The sequence below is a fragment of the Morchella sextelata genome (genome assembly GCF_020137385.1).
Source record: "Morchella sextelata strain SCLS chromosome Unknown scls_5, whole genome shotgun sequence".
In the NCBI taxonomy this organism is placed as follows: domain Eukaryota; kingdom Fungi; phylum Ascomycota; class Pezizomycetes; order Pezizales; family Morchellaceae; genus Morchella; species Morchella sextelata.
The window spans coordinates 1,939,517-1,958,303 of NW_025408620.1; the positions used below are offsets into that span (position 1 = coordinate 1,939,517).

Here is an 18,787-nt window from a genome sequence, read left to right on the forward strand (position 1 = left end):
CCTGGCGGGGGCATCGACAAAGTCGAAGAAAGCCTATTGCCCTATCCCTCATGGGAAATCACACTGGTGGCTGCTGCTAGTTTGGGCATGGATATGGGGTAATAAATATAATGTGGTGTTCTTTCTTCCTTCATGCTTCTCGTGATTCGTTTCTGAAGTGTGTGACCGTGATTGTGACCTGTGATGGTTATGTTTGCTGTGGTTTGAATTCCCGGTTTGAATGTTGTCGTCCCAGTGTGTAAACACATGTCCAGTTCGTCGGCCTTTGCTTCGGTGAAAATTTGTTGCAGTGGCTTGTAGTCTTGGCGATCTTGGATTATGGTTTCCTTGCCGCTGGGTTCAATCCTTGCTGTTGTACAGAAACTAGAATTTTTCTTTTTTCCATTCATTAATTCTATGCGCGGAAACAAGTGACGATAAAGTGAGGTATAAATGACTTGTATTATAATGAATACCATACACCGGCCAGTAGCAGTCTTATCCCAGTTCAACCCTTGCCATAGCGCACACTGAACCTCCTTTCATCACCACATAGTGATAACACTGAACGCTATCCCTTGACCCGTAGCAGAGGGCTTTGAAGCCTTCGCCAGTAACCAAAGGTGCCTGGTTGTCGACCGTATGTTCTCTAATCGACCTCAGATCTCATCAACATGATTCTTAAGGAGCGGAGCTCAGGATTGCATAGTTTAATGAGTGGTGGGTTGCAGGATAGTGTTATAGCCACAGTGTCAAGACCAAACTACGGGTCATGGGATAACCCCGGGGCTCGCGAATAGCAGGCATCATCAACGGGAATGCCACGACCCTTCTTCTCACATCTACACTGGCACCTCCGAACATACCAAACTCCCCCCATTACCCATATGCACTACTACGCCCACACCTCCCCGCCCCCGTACCGCAACGTCGCCTGCCATATCCACCCCCACAAGCCTAGCGACATCAGTCTCCCAGTCATCAAGAAGATCGAGATCAAAGCAAGGGGATGTGAAAGCCGGGGTTGAGGGACTACTGAGGGTTCGGCTTTGGTGGTGCTGTCTGTTGCACGGGGACCATTACAAGTGTTCTCTATCGACGCATGGGAACGGTGTCTTCGGGGTTGATGGACAGATATGCCGTTGATGTGGCGACATGCGTCTCTGAGGGGATCCGTTGATTGACCTAGGCGGACAGGTGTTCTTCTGCTGAGGTATAGTTAACCTCTGGCAGCGAAGAAAAGACAACCATCATCCCTATATAGAATTCGCTCTTTTTTCTACACCCCCAACGGAGTCCGAACAGTGCAAATACAACATATAGCGACAACAGTGGATAACGCAGCAGCCACACGCACTCAGAACGCTTCTGAAATCAAGACAGAATTCGGGTTCCAGAACGTCGATTTTAGAGAATGTAGAAGCTGCAAAAAAACATAGATCATAACATTTTGGGCTGTTAAGGTATCGTGGCTTCACTCTTGGATTTAACCGTCATTATATTAGATGATGGCTCTTCTTGAGACCTCTCAATAGTTTGTTGACGCCGTCGTTTATGAATTCTTCGTCGATGTCCGAAACTCACTCCTCCGGTAATGTGCCTGTTAAAGATGCGCCCAGTTTCTTTACCATCAATCTTACGTCGAAATAAAATTCATTTAGTTAAGTATGTAAAAATCTCAGAAAAATGATGAATTTATTTTCCAAAACATGGCGGCGCAAATTATTATATTTGTGCGCAAAAAGAACAAAAGGTTGCATTGATGGTCTCAGCCATAGCTACAACCCCCACCCCCGGATTGAACCCTTAGCCTCCTGTAATCGAAGGGGGTCCAATCGCACGGTGTCCGTCCGGGGGCGAGTGTTAACCGTTAGGCCACACTCGCCATGTGTGTTATACGCCCTGGGTGGTATTTGTGTGCCAAGGTTGCTGCGAGTGCCAAGATCGTCGGATAGGACGCCTAGTTTCATTTGGGATGCGCTAGTAGGTGTTAACCTAACCCTACTCCTCCTCCAAACTCGACTCTGTTGCCCAATGTATCTTGTTCGTGGAAAATAAGAAAGTCAAAACCCTAACATTAACACTCTAGAGGCAATCAGAAGGGCATGTCCAGACTAAGAATCGGAAGGATTAAATCATTATTCCAGTACCCAACACCACGACTCCCCCGGCCGCCAACCACCCGACAGATATTAATTGGGCATTGCCGTCGAGCCGATATTCATTATTTGAAAGGGGAGTTGGCCTCTATAAGACCACACAAAAGCCACAGCTTACTTGTCGAAACCGTATATACACCTCCGGATAAATGCCATATTTAAACATAACATGGGCCAGTTTTCAAAGATCGGCAATGGATACGATTGAGATTGTACAGAGGGAGGAAATGGAAATAGAAATCGAAAGAAGAGGGAATATGTAACGAATAAATCACATGAGACAACTGGGATGTTTTGTAGAAATAGTGGGCAACGCAGCTTTCTCATCATCATCGGCCAGGTCGCTGCTGGAACGTGGAGAAGGCCTCGAATGCAAAACGAGATCAAACTGCACGTGTGTGGGAAGACAGCAACCCCCTACATGACCTTTTACCCACGGGAGAAGGGCGTCCTCTATATCCTTTTCCCATGACTGACACATTCCTCACATATGAGCCCTGAATTGTTGACCTACATCACTGCTGCATGAAAACTGAGAACGAGAGACCACTATCCCGATCTTTATTTGTGCCTAACTAATCGCTTTCCGTCTGTATATAGGGAAAACTTTTAACGATACTCTGCGTTATACTACACATAGTAAAGACATCCACTGGAGTTGAGTATCCTTCACCAGTCAGAAACCCGTAGTAAAAAAACGAGAAGAAGAAACGTGCATATTAATATAGATAATTTATTTAGCAGGATGTAAATAAAAAGTACAAAAGGTAGCATTGATGGTCCAGCCATATCTACTACCCCCACCCCTGGATTGAACCCTGAACCTCCTGTAATCGAAGGCAAGGCACAACCTCACGGTGTCCGTCCGGGGGCGAGTGCTAACCGTTAGGCCACACTCGCCATGTGTGTTTTTTATCCCAAGTGCTATGTGAATGCCAAGCCTGGGCACAGGCGCCACACCACTTTCGGCACGCTAGCGCCTTGGGGGTCCTGGGCGGGGGACGTCTCTCCTAGGCTTATTCAAGAAAACCGAACCGCTACGGAAATAATTTTTTTTCGCTTCATAGAGAGTTTTTCTTATCTTCTCTTGACAATGACATTTCGCTCCCAAACAGGCTACGTACTTGCCCTCTCACTCCGTCCCCCTCGAGCAGAGGGAATGCCTGACTTGAACACAAAAAAAGCAGTTTGCAGGTCGATCATCGAAAAAGTCTTCCAACTATTTGTATCACACGGTACATATGAAACTCAGCTACCCGGGGAATGACTCTAGAACTTTTATATTCACACATTAGGCCAAACAAACCACGAAGCATCTCCAATTTCTTAGTAAGGAATTTTACACTTTCTGATATTCTTTTTAGCTACCGCACGTCGTCAAAAATCTATGTCATCGGTCTCCTGCCCTATTAGAGCAAGAGTACAGGCTTCATATGGCGGTGGGAGCTTTTCCTTACCGTTTCCGGAGGTGGCAGATGATATACTGTAAATATTCAATCCACCGGTTCCTCGCATTTCAATTCTCCAAGACTCTAAGGCCGTGTTAGTATAGGTCATCAACCGATCAACCTCCCATGACCCCTTCGAGTATTCACAGCTCTTTATCGGTTTTATCCTGAGCCCGAGGAGGAAATTTCCAGGCCGATAGACCATGAACCACTTTGATGAGTCACCTCATATGACGCTCAGGCTATCGGAAAAACCCCTTCGTCGCTCCAACAGATGTCACTGGACACAATGCATCGCATAGGTCTTTGCGGATGTCATACCGCTGTGGGGAGATGTATAGGAGGGCCACCTGGCGTTTCCTACTCGATAAGCTAAGACATGAGGTTAATTAACGGTGACGAATGTGAGATACTGAGAAAGCATCCATACCAGTGCGGCTTCTGAATGATGCAGGTTATGCCCAGTAGATACCGCGGAGCTATCTAACAGCGCGTTAGAAACAACGGTGAAGAGCAGTGCGGACCCTAGACACAGAACACACCCCCGGTTCATTCATCCCGACCTCATCGTCAGGGCAGGATACAAGAAATCGTCGAAAGAATGGTACACGAGATTGATGTGCTCCCGGGCCCTTCATAGGAGCGGGAGCAACAACAGCCAGATGTGCGGGCAACACTACACCCCCGAGGCACCCTGGGTATTCCCATGCGGATCCGAAAGTCTCCTGGGAACCTTGTACCGTCAGCACTTATCACCGAATATAGATCTAAAAATGAATAATGAACCATACCAACGCGCACCCCCGAACTCATTCCGACACTATTTGCAACCTCTCAGCCCAGACAACTATATAAACCCGCATACACAGTCGCCGCAACTCCAAGGGGATCCGAAAATCCCCTGGTAACTTAGACATATATTAGCTATCAGAATCCCACGTGTTCATTCATGGATAGATGAGGATAGCTAGATCAACCACCCCACCATGGGTTAGCCATATGGCTAACCGAACTGTTACCCCCCATCCCCAACCCTTCTGTCTCATCCTCGGTGAGTAGGGGAAGAGCAACGCTTCGCCAAGAACCACTGTCATCCTCAAGATCATAAAACAGTATGGATATATTTAGGATTCCGATGTTCTTTGTTCATATATACTGAAGAAACGGGAGCAGAATGGGATCAAAATAGCAGACCGGTGTGTGCCACTTCGTTAATGGGCTGGCTTCAAAATCCAAACCCAAGGAGATTAGACACACTCCCGGATGCCTAGTTAGGCATCAGCAATGATCAAAATACTACTTCGATATCCAGAGAAAGAATAATAATATTATCCAGATAAACGCATCTATCGAACTTGTTTCCTGCCTTTACCACCGCCCGAAAGCGGGTAAGAAGAATAAAACCTAAGATTATGTCGAAGAGCAAGGAAAATTTGAGATAGAATTCTGCTGAAAATATTAATCTATTAGCAACTAGTATCGGATAGAAAGCGGAGTAGGATCCATAAGGATATTAGAAAGAGATTCAAAAATTGAAAACTGTACTTGCTTTATAACGCTGAGCAGCAATAAAAAATAGAGAAAACGATTCCACTCGAAGCCGGTGGAAAGAATTTAACAACAAATGGGATAGGAAAATCCCCTCTAAATCACCAACGAATTAGCAACCATCAGGAGAAGCTTTGATAAAAGATTCGTGATAAGATACCATGCAAGCTCATCACTTAATTAATCAGACGCCGCTCTACATACTAGTCATATGTAGCAACACCAAGTTGAGAGCAAGAGACTCTGGTCCTATCCATGGGACAGCGAAGCTCAAAAGCACAAATGTACAAGAGATCCGAATATCTCTTGAATTCTAAATTTGAATCATTAGCCATCACCTCAGTGAAGAAAGGGGACAGAGGTAACATACCACACAAATGCAAGATGATGCCCACTTATCACCTCCGTCACGCGTCTGCAACGTAGCCATCATGAAGAGCATCGATAGAACCCTACGCGGAAAGAAGCTGTGGAGACAGAGAGGCAAAGGGGAGGCAGGTTGTGGATCAAAGATAGAAGATGGTGAAAAGGTACCGGGTTATGAGCGAAGACTATGAGAAACCTGATGCTTGAAGCTGGGATGAAAGAGCAAGTGTGGAAGTGGAGTAGGAGTGAGTGGCTGTGACTATTGGAGTTTGGGTGAGTGGGATGAGTATGATGACTAAAGTGGCGGGGAGTGTTTCCTTGGGGTCAAGGTGGCTCCTGCTGGGGCGCGTGAGTCTGCTGGGATTTATATAAGATGCCAAGTGTTATGATTGACTAGACCGTATGGAGGGTTCGTGGAAAGATGCGACGACAACCCGAAATCAAGGAAAAGGAAAATATAACAATACGATTTATAATTAAGATCCTGAGTGTACTTCATTTCAGATATATATTTTTATCAGTGGTACGGGAAAACTAGCACAGTCCTGTGATATCTTCGAAGACTGCGAGAGTAGTAATTTCGCCATATTATTCAAAATTCAACTTTGGGAAACTCGTAATATTGAATTCCAATATGAACTCAAGAGGTGATGTTAGCATAGAGTACATGTAACCCCATCACGAGGGGTTTGGGGACCCCCGGATCCTTCTTTTATGTATATAGAACAACACCCAGTTTCGTACTTTCGAGCTTCCAGCCTAATGATTCAAATCAAAAAGCTTCTGGTTCGTATGTGAAATCTTTCATTGTTTTTTTTTTCGAAGGGATGACTAGAATTTTCTTCCCACCCTTCTTTACGTAGTTTCACCACCATCATGCACAGAAAGAAATAATGGAAAGGTAGTAAGAAGACTATTTTGTAACAGCAAGAGATATCCGTATTTGACATTAGATGAACAAGTATTGTCATCAGTACATCAATCATCTCCACGACCCACAGCTCAACGTTGAAAGTGTCAAATTATAAAAGTGAAAAAAAGAGTGTAATCCTCCACAACGACAAAGGCAAAGAGAAATAAGTCCCTTTCCTTATTGAAGTAACGTGAAGGTCTTCAGCCATCTTATATTTCCCACACGCCGGTGGTCCATCCATAAACTCCGAAAATATCAATCCTTGTCCGTTGCCGTGAGGGAACTACTGCCACCATCCACCGCGAACTACCCAGATCTCAGCCTCATATCACAGATATCAGCAAAAAGAAACAAATGTTGAACTTACAGATCTGTTTGTCGACCTTAAGTTTCTTAAGAACCTTCTTTCCACGAGCCTTGGCACGTTCCCAAGTAGTAGGCTCAGAGGGGTAAGAAATTGGCAAGACGTGAATCTCAAGACCGTAGAGATCGACAGCGGAGGGGACATTGAGGGTATCGATGGTATCCCAGAAGGCACCAATTGGGTCTTCCTCAGATCCATTCCCGTAGACATGGATGAGCTTGCTACGATCAACCGACTGCGGGAGGGAAGTGATCTGGTAGAAGTTCCAGTAACGATTCATTTTGACGGTGGTGGGGGTGATCGATTGTTCTGATGAACAAAAGTGTGGTTGATGTTGATTTTGGTGATGAAGGAGAGTGGATTTTTGGCAGTAGAGTGATGAAGAAGCTTTTTCTTGCTGGGGATGAACGAAAGTGGGATGTTAGGTGTGTGGTGAAGGGGTAATGGAAAGGTCTTGCCGGAGGAGGAGGACTTTATGAGTAGGTGGAGGGTTAGGGTTATAAAGTTACGTACGTATACCTCATCTTCAAGCAGTTGGTGCGATGGAGAGTTTTAAAGAGACTAAGAGCTTTGTCTTTGATCTTGACAAGGTCCACGAAGCAGATTTCATGATATCTGTCCAATGTTACACATAGCGGGTCGTAAGGAGTTTAAGCAGGCATTCGATAGAGTCACTAGAATATCCTTCTACGGTGAATCATATATCTTAAAATATCGTGAAATAATCAAAGCGATAAGTGGAAATGATGAAACCCATTCAAGAATGAAGAAAATAAAGAATGTTTTTGTTCTTGATCAAGTAACTTTAGTCTAATAGAGGAACTTAACTTTTCGTATAGGAGAGTTCCTGATTGCTGATTACTCATGCTATCGATTAGACAGCATACTGTTCTAGCAGCAGCTGGCATTCAGCGGGATATAGAGCTTGCCATTTGCGTCATTCAGATAGTCGGAAATGGGTTACAATCCACGTGGTATAGGCGTAAGAGCGATCATATTGGTAGTTAATCTGCAGTACAAACTAACAGTTTAGTGTTCTCAATTAGACTCATTTAAAGGTCTGTAGTAAATCGTACTCTACATCTATACAGCCATAATCCACTCTCATATATATCCCTACCTATGCCCGAAGATCCTACAAAGATCTCTGCCTGTATACCCCACCGAGAAAAAGACCTCCCCCGCTGACCTTGCACTATTCTAAAAGGTCTGCGAGAGAAAACCTTAATTCATTGTCCACAAAACAGCCAACATTCAATCCAACCAAATCAGTGTTTGGGTTAGGGTTATTTGATTGAGATCGAGCTTTCTCAACCTATGGCCCAACAACCCGCAAAAAACACATAGACGAAGGTTCTGTTTCCCCGGTGGGCAGGATAGTGGAAGAGAGCAATCACCGAACAGCTAAGCAATCTCGCCAATAGGGTAGAACTAATAAGAAATTGGTCACCAGGTTAGCTTGAGGGCTGAACCAAATCTCAACCGCTAAAGGAGTACGAGTGTTGCGAATCTTTTGGACCATGTATATGACGGTATAAGGCGGATGTATATTGGATCCTAGCGATGTCAGGAACGTTATATACATACTGAGAAATGTTAGGAATTGTAAGCGATCTCATTACGCCTCCCGTTCGATGTAACAAGTTATATTCCATTTGCGTTATCAGTTGCCTAATGTTTCTGTTGATGAAAGATGAATACGGTCTTGACAGATCTTATTTCGATGTGACAGCATATTATATTGAAGCGACATTATTTTGACGAACGTGGACTCTAGACACATAAGTAATACTCGGCAATTCCCTCACGCCCTATGAATTCTCTTCCCAAGCGTGACCTCTGCCTGCATCTATCGAACCAATCACCCTTTTTCAGTATTGACTCAAATGTATTGGGAGTACTACTTACCTTTCCCTGTTCAATATAGCAATTATTTGACTAATGAAGCTACCACACCCTTTCGGCAGTGTAACCTCGTCGGTCCCGGTTAAAGAATCCAGAGGCTCCTCAACTCCTCAAGCTTCTGCTCAATCTTCTTCTGTACATCTTCGATCTTCTCCATGATTTCACCGATGCGTTCCTTCAGTCTGAACATCTCGAAGCGCTGGTGCTGGTCGAACGCTTTCATCATTTTAGGGCAGAACTGCTGAGCAATTTGGCGATCCTCGTCAAGGGTCCTGATATGCTCGCCGTAGCGCTTGCCGTAGATGTCGAGCTTGCGGTGGAGGAACCTCTGACGGACAAAGAGGGGCGTGAGGGATTCCATACTATTGCGATGCAGGTGCTTTTTCTTTCTTTTTTAAAGAGAGTGTGGTTGGTTATTAAGGAAGGTGGCGAAATGGAGGTTAAATATCTGTGATTATTGAGTTTATTTTGAATGAGTGTGGATGTGAAGGAACACTACGTGATGGATGACGATGGTCTTGAGAGATTAGAGACGTTATGTTTGTGCTGTTGGTTCGCGAATCATCCTGGTAGATGTGGAAATGCCAAGAACGTCTTGGCGCAGGAGAGAAGACGAACCGACCTGAGACTTTCTGCACTATGGGAGAAGACCTAGGTTATAGTCGTTAACGGACGGTATGATTTTCAAATCTTGAACCTTCAACCCCAAAAGCCTTTGGTACGTACCGAAATGAATTATTGATGGTGATACATATATATTCTCTACGCTCTAACAGCCGGGAGTTTCTCCATCAGTTGGGAATAAGACTGTTTGTCGAGGTTGACGTCCTGTAATACAAGTCAATGACTTCCAGTGGTAGAACATAGAAAGGATAATGCTAGCAATTGAGCATACGTACATGTAGGTACGAACCTCTGACCTTGTCCGACTACCGAGCGTGCGCAGTAATGGTACCTGCGTAACCTATCCAGTTTTTAACCACACCAGACCTATAACCGAGGATCGATTGATAGACTCCGCATATCTTTCCCGGCGTGGCTATTCGGAGGATATCCATTTTCATAATGGAGCCGAGGGATACGTTGCCATCATAGGCTATCACTCGGTCGGCGGGAGTGGGAATTAAAGTGCGATATACGAGTTTTCTACGCGCATGATGAGCAATACTGATATATATCCTGTGGAAATCTGTTGTAGTTTAGGATTGATAATACGTGTAAGTAACGTCCTTTCTTGAACTTTAGCCCGGGAGGTTACATGAGAGTAAGCCGCTGTGATTCCGAACAAGCTGATGAATTGAGTGCAACGAATGATAATAAGCAGATATATGAGATTCAATGTAAAGGGATTTGCGCATTCCATATATTGGCTGGCACAGCATACGTTATGCGGTTGCCGCAGAAGTATGGCGACAGCGTGCGAATCTCTGACATTACATAAGTGTATATTTAATGAACGGTGGTATAAAGTGTTGCGTATGCCTGTCAGTCAGTATATTTGTACTACCTGTAACAAGCATGATTCGTAACAAGAGTGTTCACTACCCCCTGTTTCTTTCACTACCGCTTGGCACCTGAGATCGTCTTCTAAAAGCATTACCCTTCTTCTGCATATCTTTCATTCTCATACCTCTTAATCAACTTTATCAGTCTCTCTGAAACAGGGGCAAGATACAGAAACCTTGAGTTTCTCTGCAGTCCCTCAATCAAAGCCCTTCATCGAGGAAGGTCTGTGATATGACATCTTGGGGGTTCCAATCGAGGGTCATGGTTATCGAAACCAAGGCTTTGCTGTGGTGAGTCTCTGAATGAATTTCGGTCTTGAGTATTAGGCTAATCTATCGACATCCACTCATAGGTCATCAAGATCGAAAGGAAATGGAGCTTTCCTTATTCGGTGCTCTCTGCCCTTATAAGAACCCCGCGGGGGCCACAGCCGGAGACCTATTAAATCGAGATGTTCGGTATGGAAGTCCAGTATGTGTTTCTCTTCCCTTTTCAATTCAATCCATCTCGCCCCTATTTCAGCATATGCTAATTAACTATAAAAGATGATATGATCTGGGAAAGAAAGATGAGCTCGGCTGCTCTCTGCTCATACCGAGCTTATCTCTCCCTTCCATCTCTGCATCTGTGAGGCTTGACCCGGGTGCTCCAAATATGCAAAAAGACAACACGGTGACCAGGAAGGGAGACCGAGAAGTGGAGGCCGGTCTCCCTCACCTACCCTACATCCTTCCCTGTCTGCCGGCTTGGGAGCTTCTTCCCTCAAATCCCGACGCCATCTCGGCATGGCCAATCTCCAGCAGCATCGCCTTTAAACTCGCGATGTGGAGGTTCCCACGCCAGCAGGTGAAGCAGAAGGCACTCTGCTACTGTTGGGATGACAATGTTACCCGGAAGGGCTGGGCCTCTGCAGTCACAATCAGAAGTAGTTGGACGAACCAGCGATCCTCCTGACATCGATAAAACATGGGTGGGTCTCGTGTGGCCGGATCATCTGGCCGGGGTAGAACGGTATGTTCCTCTCCTCTTCGAAATAGAAGTGCCTTTATTAATGTTCACCATATGAATAGGGATCGGAGTTGTGGGACGGAGCGATTTAGCTGGTCCGCTCTCCGTGTATATACAGAAGACTTTAGTCCTCAGTTATCGCAATCTGAAGTTGTTTGATGAACCAGAGACAAAGCATTGGTGGCGTGCCGGGTCGGTTTTCGGGTGGGCGCGGAGTCGTACGATCTTTCCTCTTCGAAATGGTAATTACTTTTACTAATTTTGCTCATGTGAGTAGCGAGCTGTGGGATGAGGCAATCAAATTGATTTGCTACCTGTTGATAGTGGGATCTAGTGGTCAGCGCTCGCAATCAGGAGTAGTTGGGTGAACCAGCGATCCTTCCAGGATTGATAAGACATGGTGGCGTACCGGGTCGGACGTCTGGTGGGGTGTGAGCCGTATGTTCTTCTCCTAACCGATATGGTACCTACATTTACTAATTTCCTTCATATGAGTAGGAAGTTATGAGATGAAGCTATTAAGCTATCCCTTCTCCATATGCAGCAAGATCTGTCCTCAGGACTCTGAAATCTGCGCGTTATCTAGCCTTTGGTGTTCTAGGTACATCCAAACTCTTAAGTGCTCAGGTTCTAGCTAACGTAGTAATTAACAGGCAGTCAACGAGAGCTGGGCGTCGAGTCCAAAAGTATCAAGCACTCGCCGCTCTGGCCGTGAATACCACGATAAAAACGCAGCGAATCTCGGTTCCCAGTGTCCACCTATAGCCATCGCCTTCCGGCAGGCCGGGAATACGTATGTTTAGGTTCCGTGCTTTTCTCCGGCCGAAATATATCTATGGGTCCAATGGTTCGCTTGTCCTGTTTAAACGGTGTGGTTCTGCTGGGCCTACGGTGACGAAGACGAGGATCAACGTCATGCGGATGGCCTCGCTAAGGTACTTCGCCTCGCAAACCCACTACAACGACATTCTGGTCCAAGGTATGTGGCAATTTATCTCCTTGCACGTGCACTCTCGTCGAACAACATGCTAATTCTTTCAACAAGTCGTTTACAAGAACCGCCCACACTGTACCTCTCCGTGAAGGCCCTATTATCCCGTATCTCGAGAGTATCTTCCGACATCCTTCTCAGGATCCTTTTCACGGAGGCAGGGAGGCCATCACGTCTCATCCTTCGGGGGTGCCTCTCTGGTTCGCCAGGCTTGTGTGAGAGGGGCGTCCACAATCACTAAATGGCATGTGGCTGGGGTTTGAATTAGGGTGAATTTCTATAGAAATAAACCACATGTTGTTTTGTTGTTGCTTCACATCTTCGTAGCTTTGCCAAAGTGAAATGTGTCACCAAGCTTATGTGTGTCCGAGGATCTTGTTTTCAAACCATCTTAGGTGATCCGACAATTGATGTAAAATACAATCGCTCCACACTACTCCCAAGACCCTGACCCCATGATAAATGCCTCTCTATATATAAAAACGAAACAGTGCATCACCCGCAGATTACGAGTGATGTCCCATGACGCTCTCCCGAACCTCTTTTTTTTTTTTTGTTGGGTAATTGCTCCCGAATCTCTGTAATAGGAGCCCATCTAAGCTACAGGGTGAGGGCAGTGACGAGTCCATCCAGTTCGGGCTCTCAAATTACAGCCGTTTTCATAATATTAGGCCCAACCGAGCGTCGTAACACAGAGAAATTCTTGCAAAGTTAAGCACGATTACTTCATTAGGAAACTCGAGATACCAATTTAAGTATCTGAATTTAAACTTTCGGCCGGATTGCCTGATGAAGCTATAGGAATTACCTGGGGAGGCAATCGACTGTGGATTATCACTATGTGTTACGACGCTCGGCTGGGCCTAATATTATGAAAACGGCTGTAGAAGTAGGGCAAAACATAATCTTACTTGGGAATCGTACCCATGAGTTTGTTCTCGTATTTGCCTCCATACGACTGTGTTACGAATGGGTAAGATTTGTGAGAGATGGTAAAGGGCCTTCCCCCCTCGATCGGTCTCTTGACCAGTAAAATTGTATACTTGTACATTTGGTTTGCCTAGCCACAGCGCGACGAGATATTCCTGAGCCTCATCTCAAGCCTTTACCGCGCCGACAACTATACTCCTCTGGTTGTCAGTCTTCTCGAATATAGGAGGCAGCGCGCAGTCCTCCATTTATGACACCTATGCTATGCGTCATTTATCCTTTGATCTTTTAAATGACACCTATGTACTGATCAGCGCTCAAAGTATACGTGGCATGAGATTGTCGTCCGATGAGTTAAGCTGAGTGGAGCGCTTCTTTATAATACACGAAAAGTACAACTCCTACAAACACTCCTTCTCGCACCCCTACTCCAGACCCTCAGTCATCAGGCCATACTCCCTCAAAATCTCCGCATAGCACTCTCTACACTTCCGCGTCTCCGCCGCCAGCTGCTCCTCCAGCAACTGTAGCTCACTCTTGCAATCCACCATCTCCTCATCAAATTTCCGATTATCCTCCCCCAGCTGCCTCGCAGCGACCTGCAGCACGACCCTGATACTCACTTCCTCCGCCGTTCCCCACAGAATCTCAGGGTACTTCTCCTTGACGTCCAAGGCCATCTTCGCAGCGTCCTTGATCAACTTCGTCTGTTGGATGAACATCAGTTGCTGAGCGCATAGTTTACTGTACCGCTCGTTCATCTCGATGCGGCGCTGGACACGGTTGATCTCCCAGTGGATGCCCTGGATGTCGAGAGTGGTCATCTCGTCGGGGTCGGGGATGGTGAAGGTGCCGTCACCCATGGGTTCGAGCCCTTCGAGCTGGCGGAGGGAGAGCGCAGCTTCGGGGGTGCCGGTGATTTCTTCGCCGGTGGCGGAGAAGACGCGGATTCTGTCGGGGGAGAACGAGCGGGGCATGGTTCTGTACTGCTTGGGAGTGTCAGTTGGTTTTGTAAGTGGGGCGGTAATGGGCTGTACATTTGAAGAGCTCATGAACGATCAGGCTTTTTAGTGGTGACGAATGGGTTGAGGGTGCTTGTTGTGGAATGGAATGAGGACGGGCAAGATGGTATTAAACATACAGGCGCCCCTCGTTGTGCCTTTGAATGTGAACGATACCTATGGCGGGACCCAATAACAATTCACGGCGAATATCTGTGTCATTTTAGCTGAGCTTGACGTCATGATCATATGTATATTTACTCGACAGACCGAATCAAATTAAATCGCCAAAGTGCATTAACATATGTGACATATATATATATTTTATCTAGTGATAACAGTAAAGATTTATACATTTTTAAGAACGATCCTCAGCCGATGAGATATGAAGGTGAATTTGAATTCTCCAACATCAATGTTTGGTTGCATCGAACAATATAAGGTACCCCCGAAATAAGCCACAGCATAGTATGTTGAGCGGCACCAGCATGCTCTAACTCAGATGACATTGTTGTTTATACGAACAGCACGTCCGCACCTAGAATATGCCGATGATAGCACTTATATTCCTTACCCAGGTAAGATTAAAAGCTAGCTATTACTCAGTTTATACTCATCATATTCTCTTCCCTCGAGATAGCCGTCATGACCGAAATATGTGTTATAGGAAACAGAGTGAAATAAAGCAATTAAGGAAATTTTATTGAAATCGATTAGAAAAGCTCAACATAAAACAAAGCTTTTGTCAGCAACACATTTTTACTTGTAGTGATCTTCAACATCGGCCGCCCAAGTCTCAATATCTTTCCGGAACCGTGCAACATGTTTGGCTGTTTGAATCCTGACTCAATAAGGAGCTTCTCGGCTGCAGTCATTAATGTTATGATGTTAGTCAACGGAGGGATACATCTCCATGATACCGCACAAAGATTACTTACGAATATCCAAGAGGAGGGCTCCACGGAGTGAACGTAAATGGTTCCATTTTACTATTAATCGGACGGCCATAAATATCTTCATCGATGTACCAGAACGGAGGGGTCTGTAGGCCATAGCGATCTTTCTCGGTCACCTCATCTTCGTCATCATCCTCGCCATCTTCCGAATGCTCCTGCTCGGCGTCATAGAACCAGTAATCGTAGGTCCAGTGAGCACCGTGAGCCATACGATTGACCTCCGGAGGTGTATCACCGCTGCCCATGCTGCGGAAATGCGTCGGGGAAGGGCCTCTGAGAGACTCGACGTGAGGTGAGACACTACGTCCGCGTTTAGAGATAGGTGGGGGTGGGGTTCGCGTGTAGATTGGGTTACCCCATGGGATATGGATGCTGCTCGCATATCTCCAGAGAAGCCGCGGGGTAACTATGGATGAAAACATGTTAGAAAAAGCTGCATTGAAAACAATGATACATTGTAAACCGAAAGAGTTTCGAAAGAGAGGAGTAAATGTTTACCCACCGCCAAACATAACCCTTTCGAGGGGCCCGTTCTCCGGGTGCCGGAGGTGCAGAAATCGGATATTCCTTCCTTCAAGTGGCAGGAAGACACTCTTTTTATTCTTGGATGATTTATCACTCGCAGCGGTCGGGGCGTATTCACCTTTCTCGTCATCATCGGTGCTCGTGGCTGCGTTTTCTTGCTCAGTTCTTGATTTTTCGACGTCTGTAACTCGAGCCCGCTGTGTGGTAGTGCATGCCCGTTAATATTGCTCTGGGTAGGTCGCAGTACAGGAGGGATAATTTACCTTGTGTTGTTTTTGCATCTCTCGAGAGGGATTGCTATCTTCTTGGAACAGGCGTTTTTGGTTTTTCTGTTTCTTATTAATCCGTTCATCACTCATCATTGAAAGAAAGAATTTATTATTTCAAGGTAATCATCGATATATCTAAAACAGCCCATTCCTGCAAATTACTACCGGATCCCTGAACTTACCATTCGGGTGAAGATTTGCATTGCATGGAAACAGTCCTCCTGCGTACTTGGATCCATCACCGTCGATGGAGGCATACCTGGGGTATTAAAATATTCGAAAGAAATACCCGTTTGACAGTGATAATGAGAGAGTGGAGATTAGGATTGGATATTCTAGCTGTACGGGACCTAATTCAACAGCGAACAAGATTTCGAGGTTGTGACTGGCTAAAATAACATTCCCAATAAGGCAATAGAATAACGGTACGGAGCCCCCACGTGTCCTCTTTCAATGTCGGCGAGTTGTCGTCGCTGCAATGTGTTTCGATCCCGAAAAGGAATGGTGAACTTCGATATATGTCACAGCATTTTCTCTCAGCGGGGCATCATGATCAGCAGACATTGCCATTTCAAGTTATGGTTCGTTGACGTCTAGTTCAACATTTTTTTTAATTAAGTGATTATGCTATAATTGATCATACAGTTCGATTCTAAGCTGTCTTATCGGAGAATATATGGATTGATTGGATAGAGTACTTCCATTTTCATTGCTCATAAAAGTGCAGCAGATGAACTCAGAACTACATGTAGAATACATCAACGGTGAGGTGAGCGGCGCCAAGCCACTAACCACTTTGGTCACCTTGCAGCCAAGCTCATCGCTCCCAAGATCATTACCAGTGACTGTCCAGCACATGAAAATTTGATTTTTTCCGTTTTTCAGATAGGTGTTAGTAAAACGGAAGAGGAGTTCTACAGCTGGTAGATGATACACATAGCTTTCTAAATCTTCAAAACACATGCTCGGATACGTATGTATATAGGTCGCAAAACGCGAGTAAGGAGAGAAGATGGCGACACCGAGCGCTTTCGCAGACTCTTGAATAATATCATCTGTCGAGTATTATTATCCGTAGATCGTGATTTAAATCGTGAGTCACCGGTGTAGATTTAGTATTTATTGTTATCTGGGAGCTCAGGATCTCTGTGAGCTCTCCCCCGGGAGTGCTGGTACTCAACGCTTTAGCTGTTCTACTCCATCGTAATCAATGGGTGACATATACCTATGGCCTGTTCGGTCATTCAAACAGCTTGCTATTATATGGGATAAAATTCAATCACACTTATCAATCTGTATATTATAATACACAGGACAGATTTGAAACAATTGCGATTTCCCAGAAACCTGGCCTCAAGAAAGGTCTCTAGCGCCGGACCATGAAACCTATGGCATCAATAGGTTGATGTTTCCAAGATGTATGAAGACCGATCTTGTTTGTAATACTTGCTTTCTCGGTCATCAACATAAATTGAATATTGTGGGTAGGGTCTGGCCAGGTGAGGCTCACAGAGCGAATTTTTTGACTGTAACGATTGCTTATCATTCCAGAATGTCGAACGTTTTGCAGGCAGTGCGATAGTCAATGAGGGTAACTCTATCTTTCCACTGTCACTGCAAGAGGTGGTGAGTCCTTTTTACGAGAGAGTGACATCCACCAACAGTCATATAACACCCCCGGAGTGGAGAGAGGAATTATTAAAATAGCTATTGAAACGCTCCCTGCACAGCTTGAATGGGGTAGGATGTCAACATTGTTGATTGAGGGTTGGATATGCGCGACCTGAATTCTGCGAAAATATCATGTCATTTGTAGCATTATATATAGCCCAACGCGACTCAAATAAAAGTCCCCATGTAACATGCTAATGAATTTGACAGAAAGGAAAAATATCAACGACAGCCTAGATTGCAAAATGCATTCACCACAACATTAAGGAAAGTCTTGCATAACTCGTATGCATCAACAAAGCACGAACAGAATCAAAGTCCACAAACAACAAACAGGTGCAATTAACAACAGATATGGTACCAGTATTTGTCGTCAAAGAAAGCAAGAAATGAAGAAAGATGAAACTTAAGGAATCATTGGTATAGGCCTCAGACGCCCCAGACATTGCAACACGACAACATATCAGCCCTCAAAAGACGAAGGTAGAAAAACGAAATCAGAAAGAAATGTCAAGAAAGGACTCCTCATGGCATCCACCGCAATTAACACCGCACACCATCGGTTTCGAATGGCCTCCGCCTCACCATCCGTCATAGTTCATACGCCAGTCACGACCATCATCAAGAATACCTGTTTATCATCAGTCCACAGTCACACAAAGCTCACTGATCAATGCGTCGAACCGCTATCCTTCATGTCCTCCTTAATCTTCTCCTGGTCCGCAATCCTCTTCTCCAACTCCACCAATCTCCCCTTCTTACTCTTATCCCTCTTCCCATGCTCGGTCTCATTGAAGTAACGGATCACATACGGATCAAACGTATCACTCAACTTGGCCCAGCCAAGATTAATGTTGCAGCACAGCGCGTATTCCCCACAATGAGTGTCCTCGCGGTTGACGCGCTTCTTGTAGAGTGCCTTGAGCGTCATCATGCACTCGTACAGATTCTTGTACTCCTGGTTGTGCTTGTACATGGCCATCTGCCACTTGTGCAGGTTTGCGTCGACGAAGCGCGTCAGGTCGGGGTCAGAGAGAATCTCGTACTCGCACTGCTGGAAAGCATGGATGAGCTTATTGGCCTCGGAGGGGCACCAGACGAGCGGGAGGGTGATGATGTTGAGGAGCTCGGCGGCCTCTTTGGCGGCGTTGGAGAGCTTGACCTCGGTGGTGCGGAAGAATTTGGACTTCTTGGGGCCGTCTTTGCGGGTGAAGGGCATGATGAGGTGGGGCATTTTGAAGGATGATA

General features: G+C 45.5%; 5 protein-coding genes across 5 annotated transcripts; all 5 read right to left on the reverse strand.

Moving 5' to 3' along the window:
* Window positions 1–6,696: 6,696 nt before the first annotated feature.
* Window positions 6,697–7,057, reverse strand: H6S33_011066 (uncharacterized protein; the record flags this gene model as incomplete). Its single annotated transcript, XM_044842454.1, has 2 exons — window positions 6,697–6,719; window positions 6,781–7,057. 2 exons carry the CDS (start codon window positions 7,055–7,057, stop codon window positions 6,697–6,699), a joined length of 300 nt encoding a protein of 99 aa, XP_044696996.1.
* A 1,707-nt stretch (window positions 7,058–8,764) lies between these two features.
* Window positions 8,765–9,043, reverse strand: H6S33_011067 (uncharacterized protein; the record flags this gene model as incomplete). The annotated part of the gene is made up of 1 exon (XM_044842455.1): window positions 8,765–9,043. The coding sequence occupies one exon, from the start codon at window positions 9,041–9,043 to the stop codon at window positions 8,765–8,767; it is 279 nt and encodes a 92-aa protein (XP_044696997.1).
* A 4,499-nt stretch (window positions 9,044–13,542) lies between these two features.
* H6S33_011068 (uncharacterized protein) lies at window positions 13,543–14,094 on the reverse strand (the record flags this gene model as incomplete). The annotated part of the gene is made up of 1 exon (XM_044842457.1): window positions 13,543–14,094. One exon carries the CDS (start codon window positions 14,092–14,094, stop codon window positions 13,543–13,545), a length of 552 nt encoding a protein of 183 aa, XP_044696998.1.
* An 870-nt stretch (window positions 14,095–14,964) lies between these two features.
* Window positions 14,965–16,125, reverse strand: H6S33_011069 (uncharacterized protein; the record flags this gene model as incomplete). Its single annotated transcript, XM_044842458.1, has 5 exons — window positions 14,965–14,983; window positions 15,057–15,480; window positions 15,577–15,796; window positions 15,863–15,928; window positions 16,051–16,125. 5 exons carry the CDS (start codon window positions 16,123–16,125, stop codon window positions 14,965–14,967), a joined length of 804 nt encoding a protein of 267 aa, XP_044696999.1.
* A 1,995-nt stretch (window positions 16,126–18,120) lies between these two features.
* H6S33_011070 (uncharacterized protein) lies at window positions 18,121–18,773 on the reverse strand (the record flags this gene model as incomplete). The annotated part of the gene is made up of 2 exons (XM_044842459.1): window positions 18,121–18,170; window positions 18,224–18,773. 2 exons carry the CDS (start codon window positions 18,771–18,773, stop codon window positions 18,121–18,123), a joined length of 600 nt encoding a protein of 199 aa, XP_044697000.1.
* Window positions 18,774–18,787: the final 14 nt, after the last annotated feature.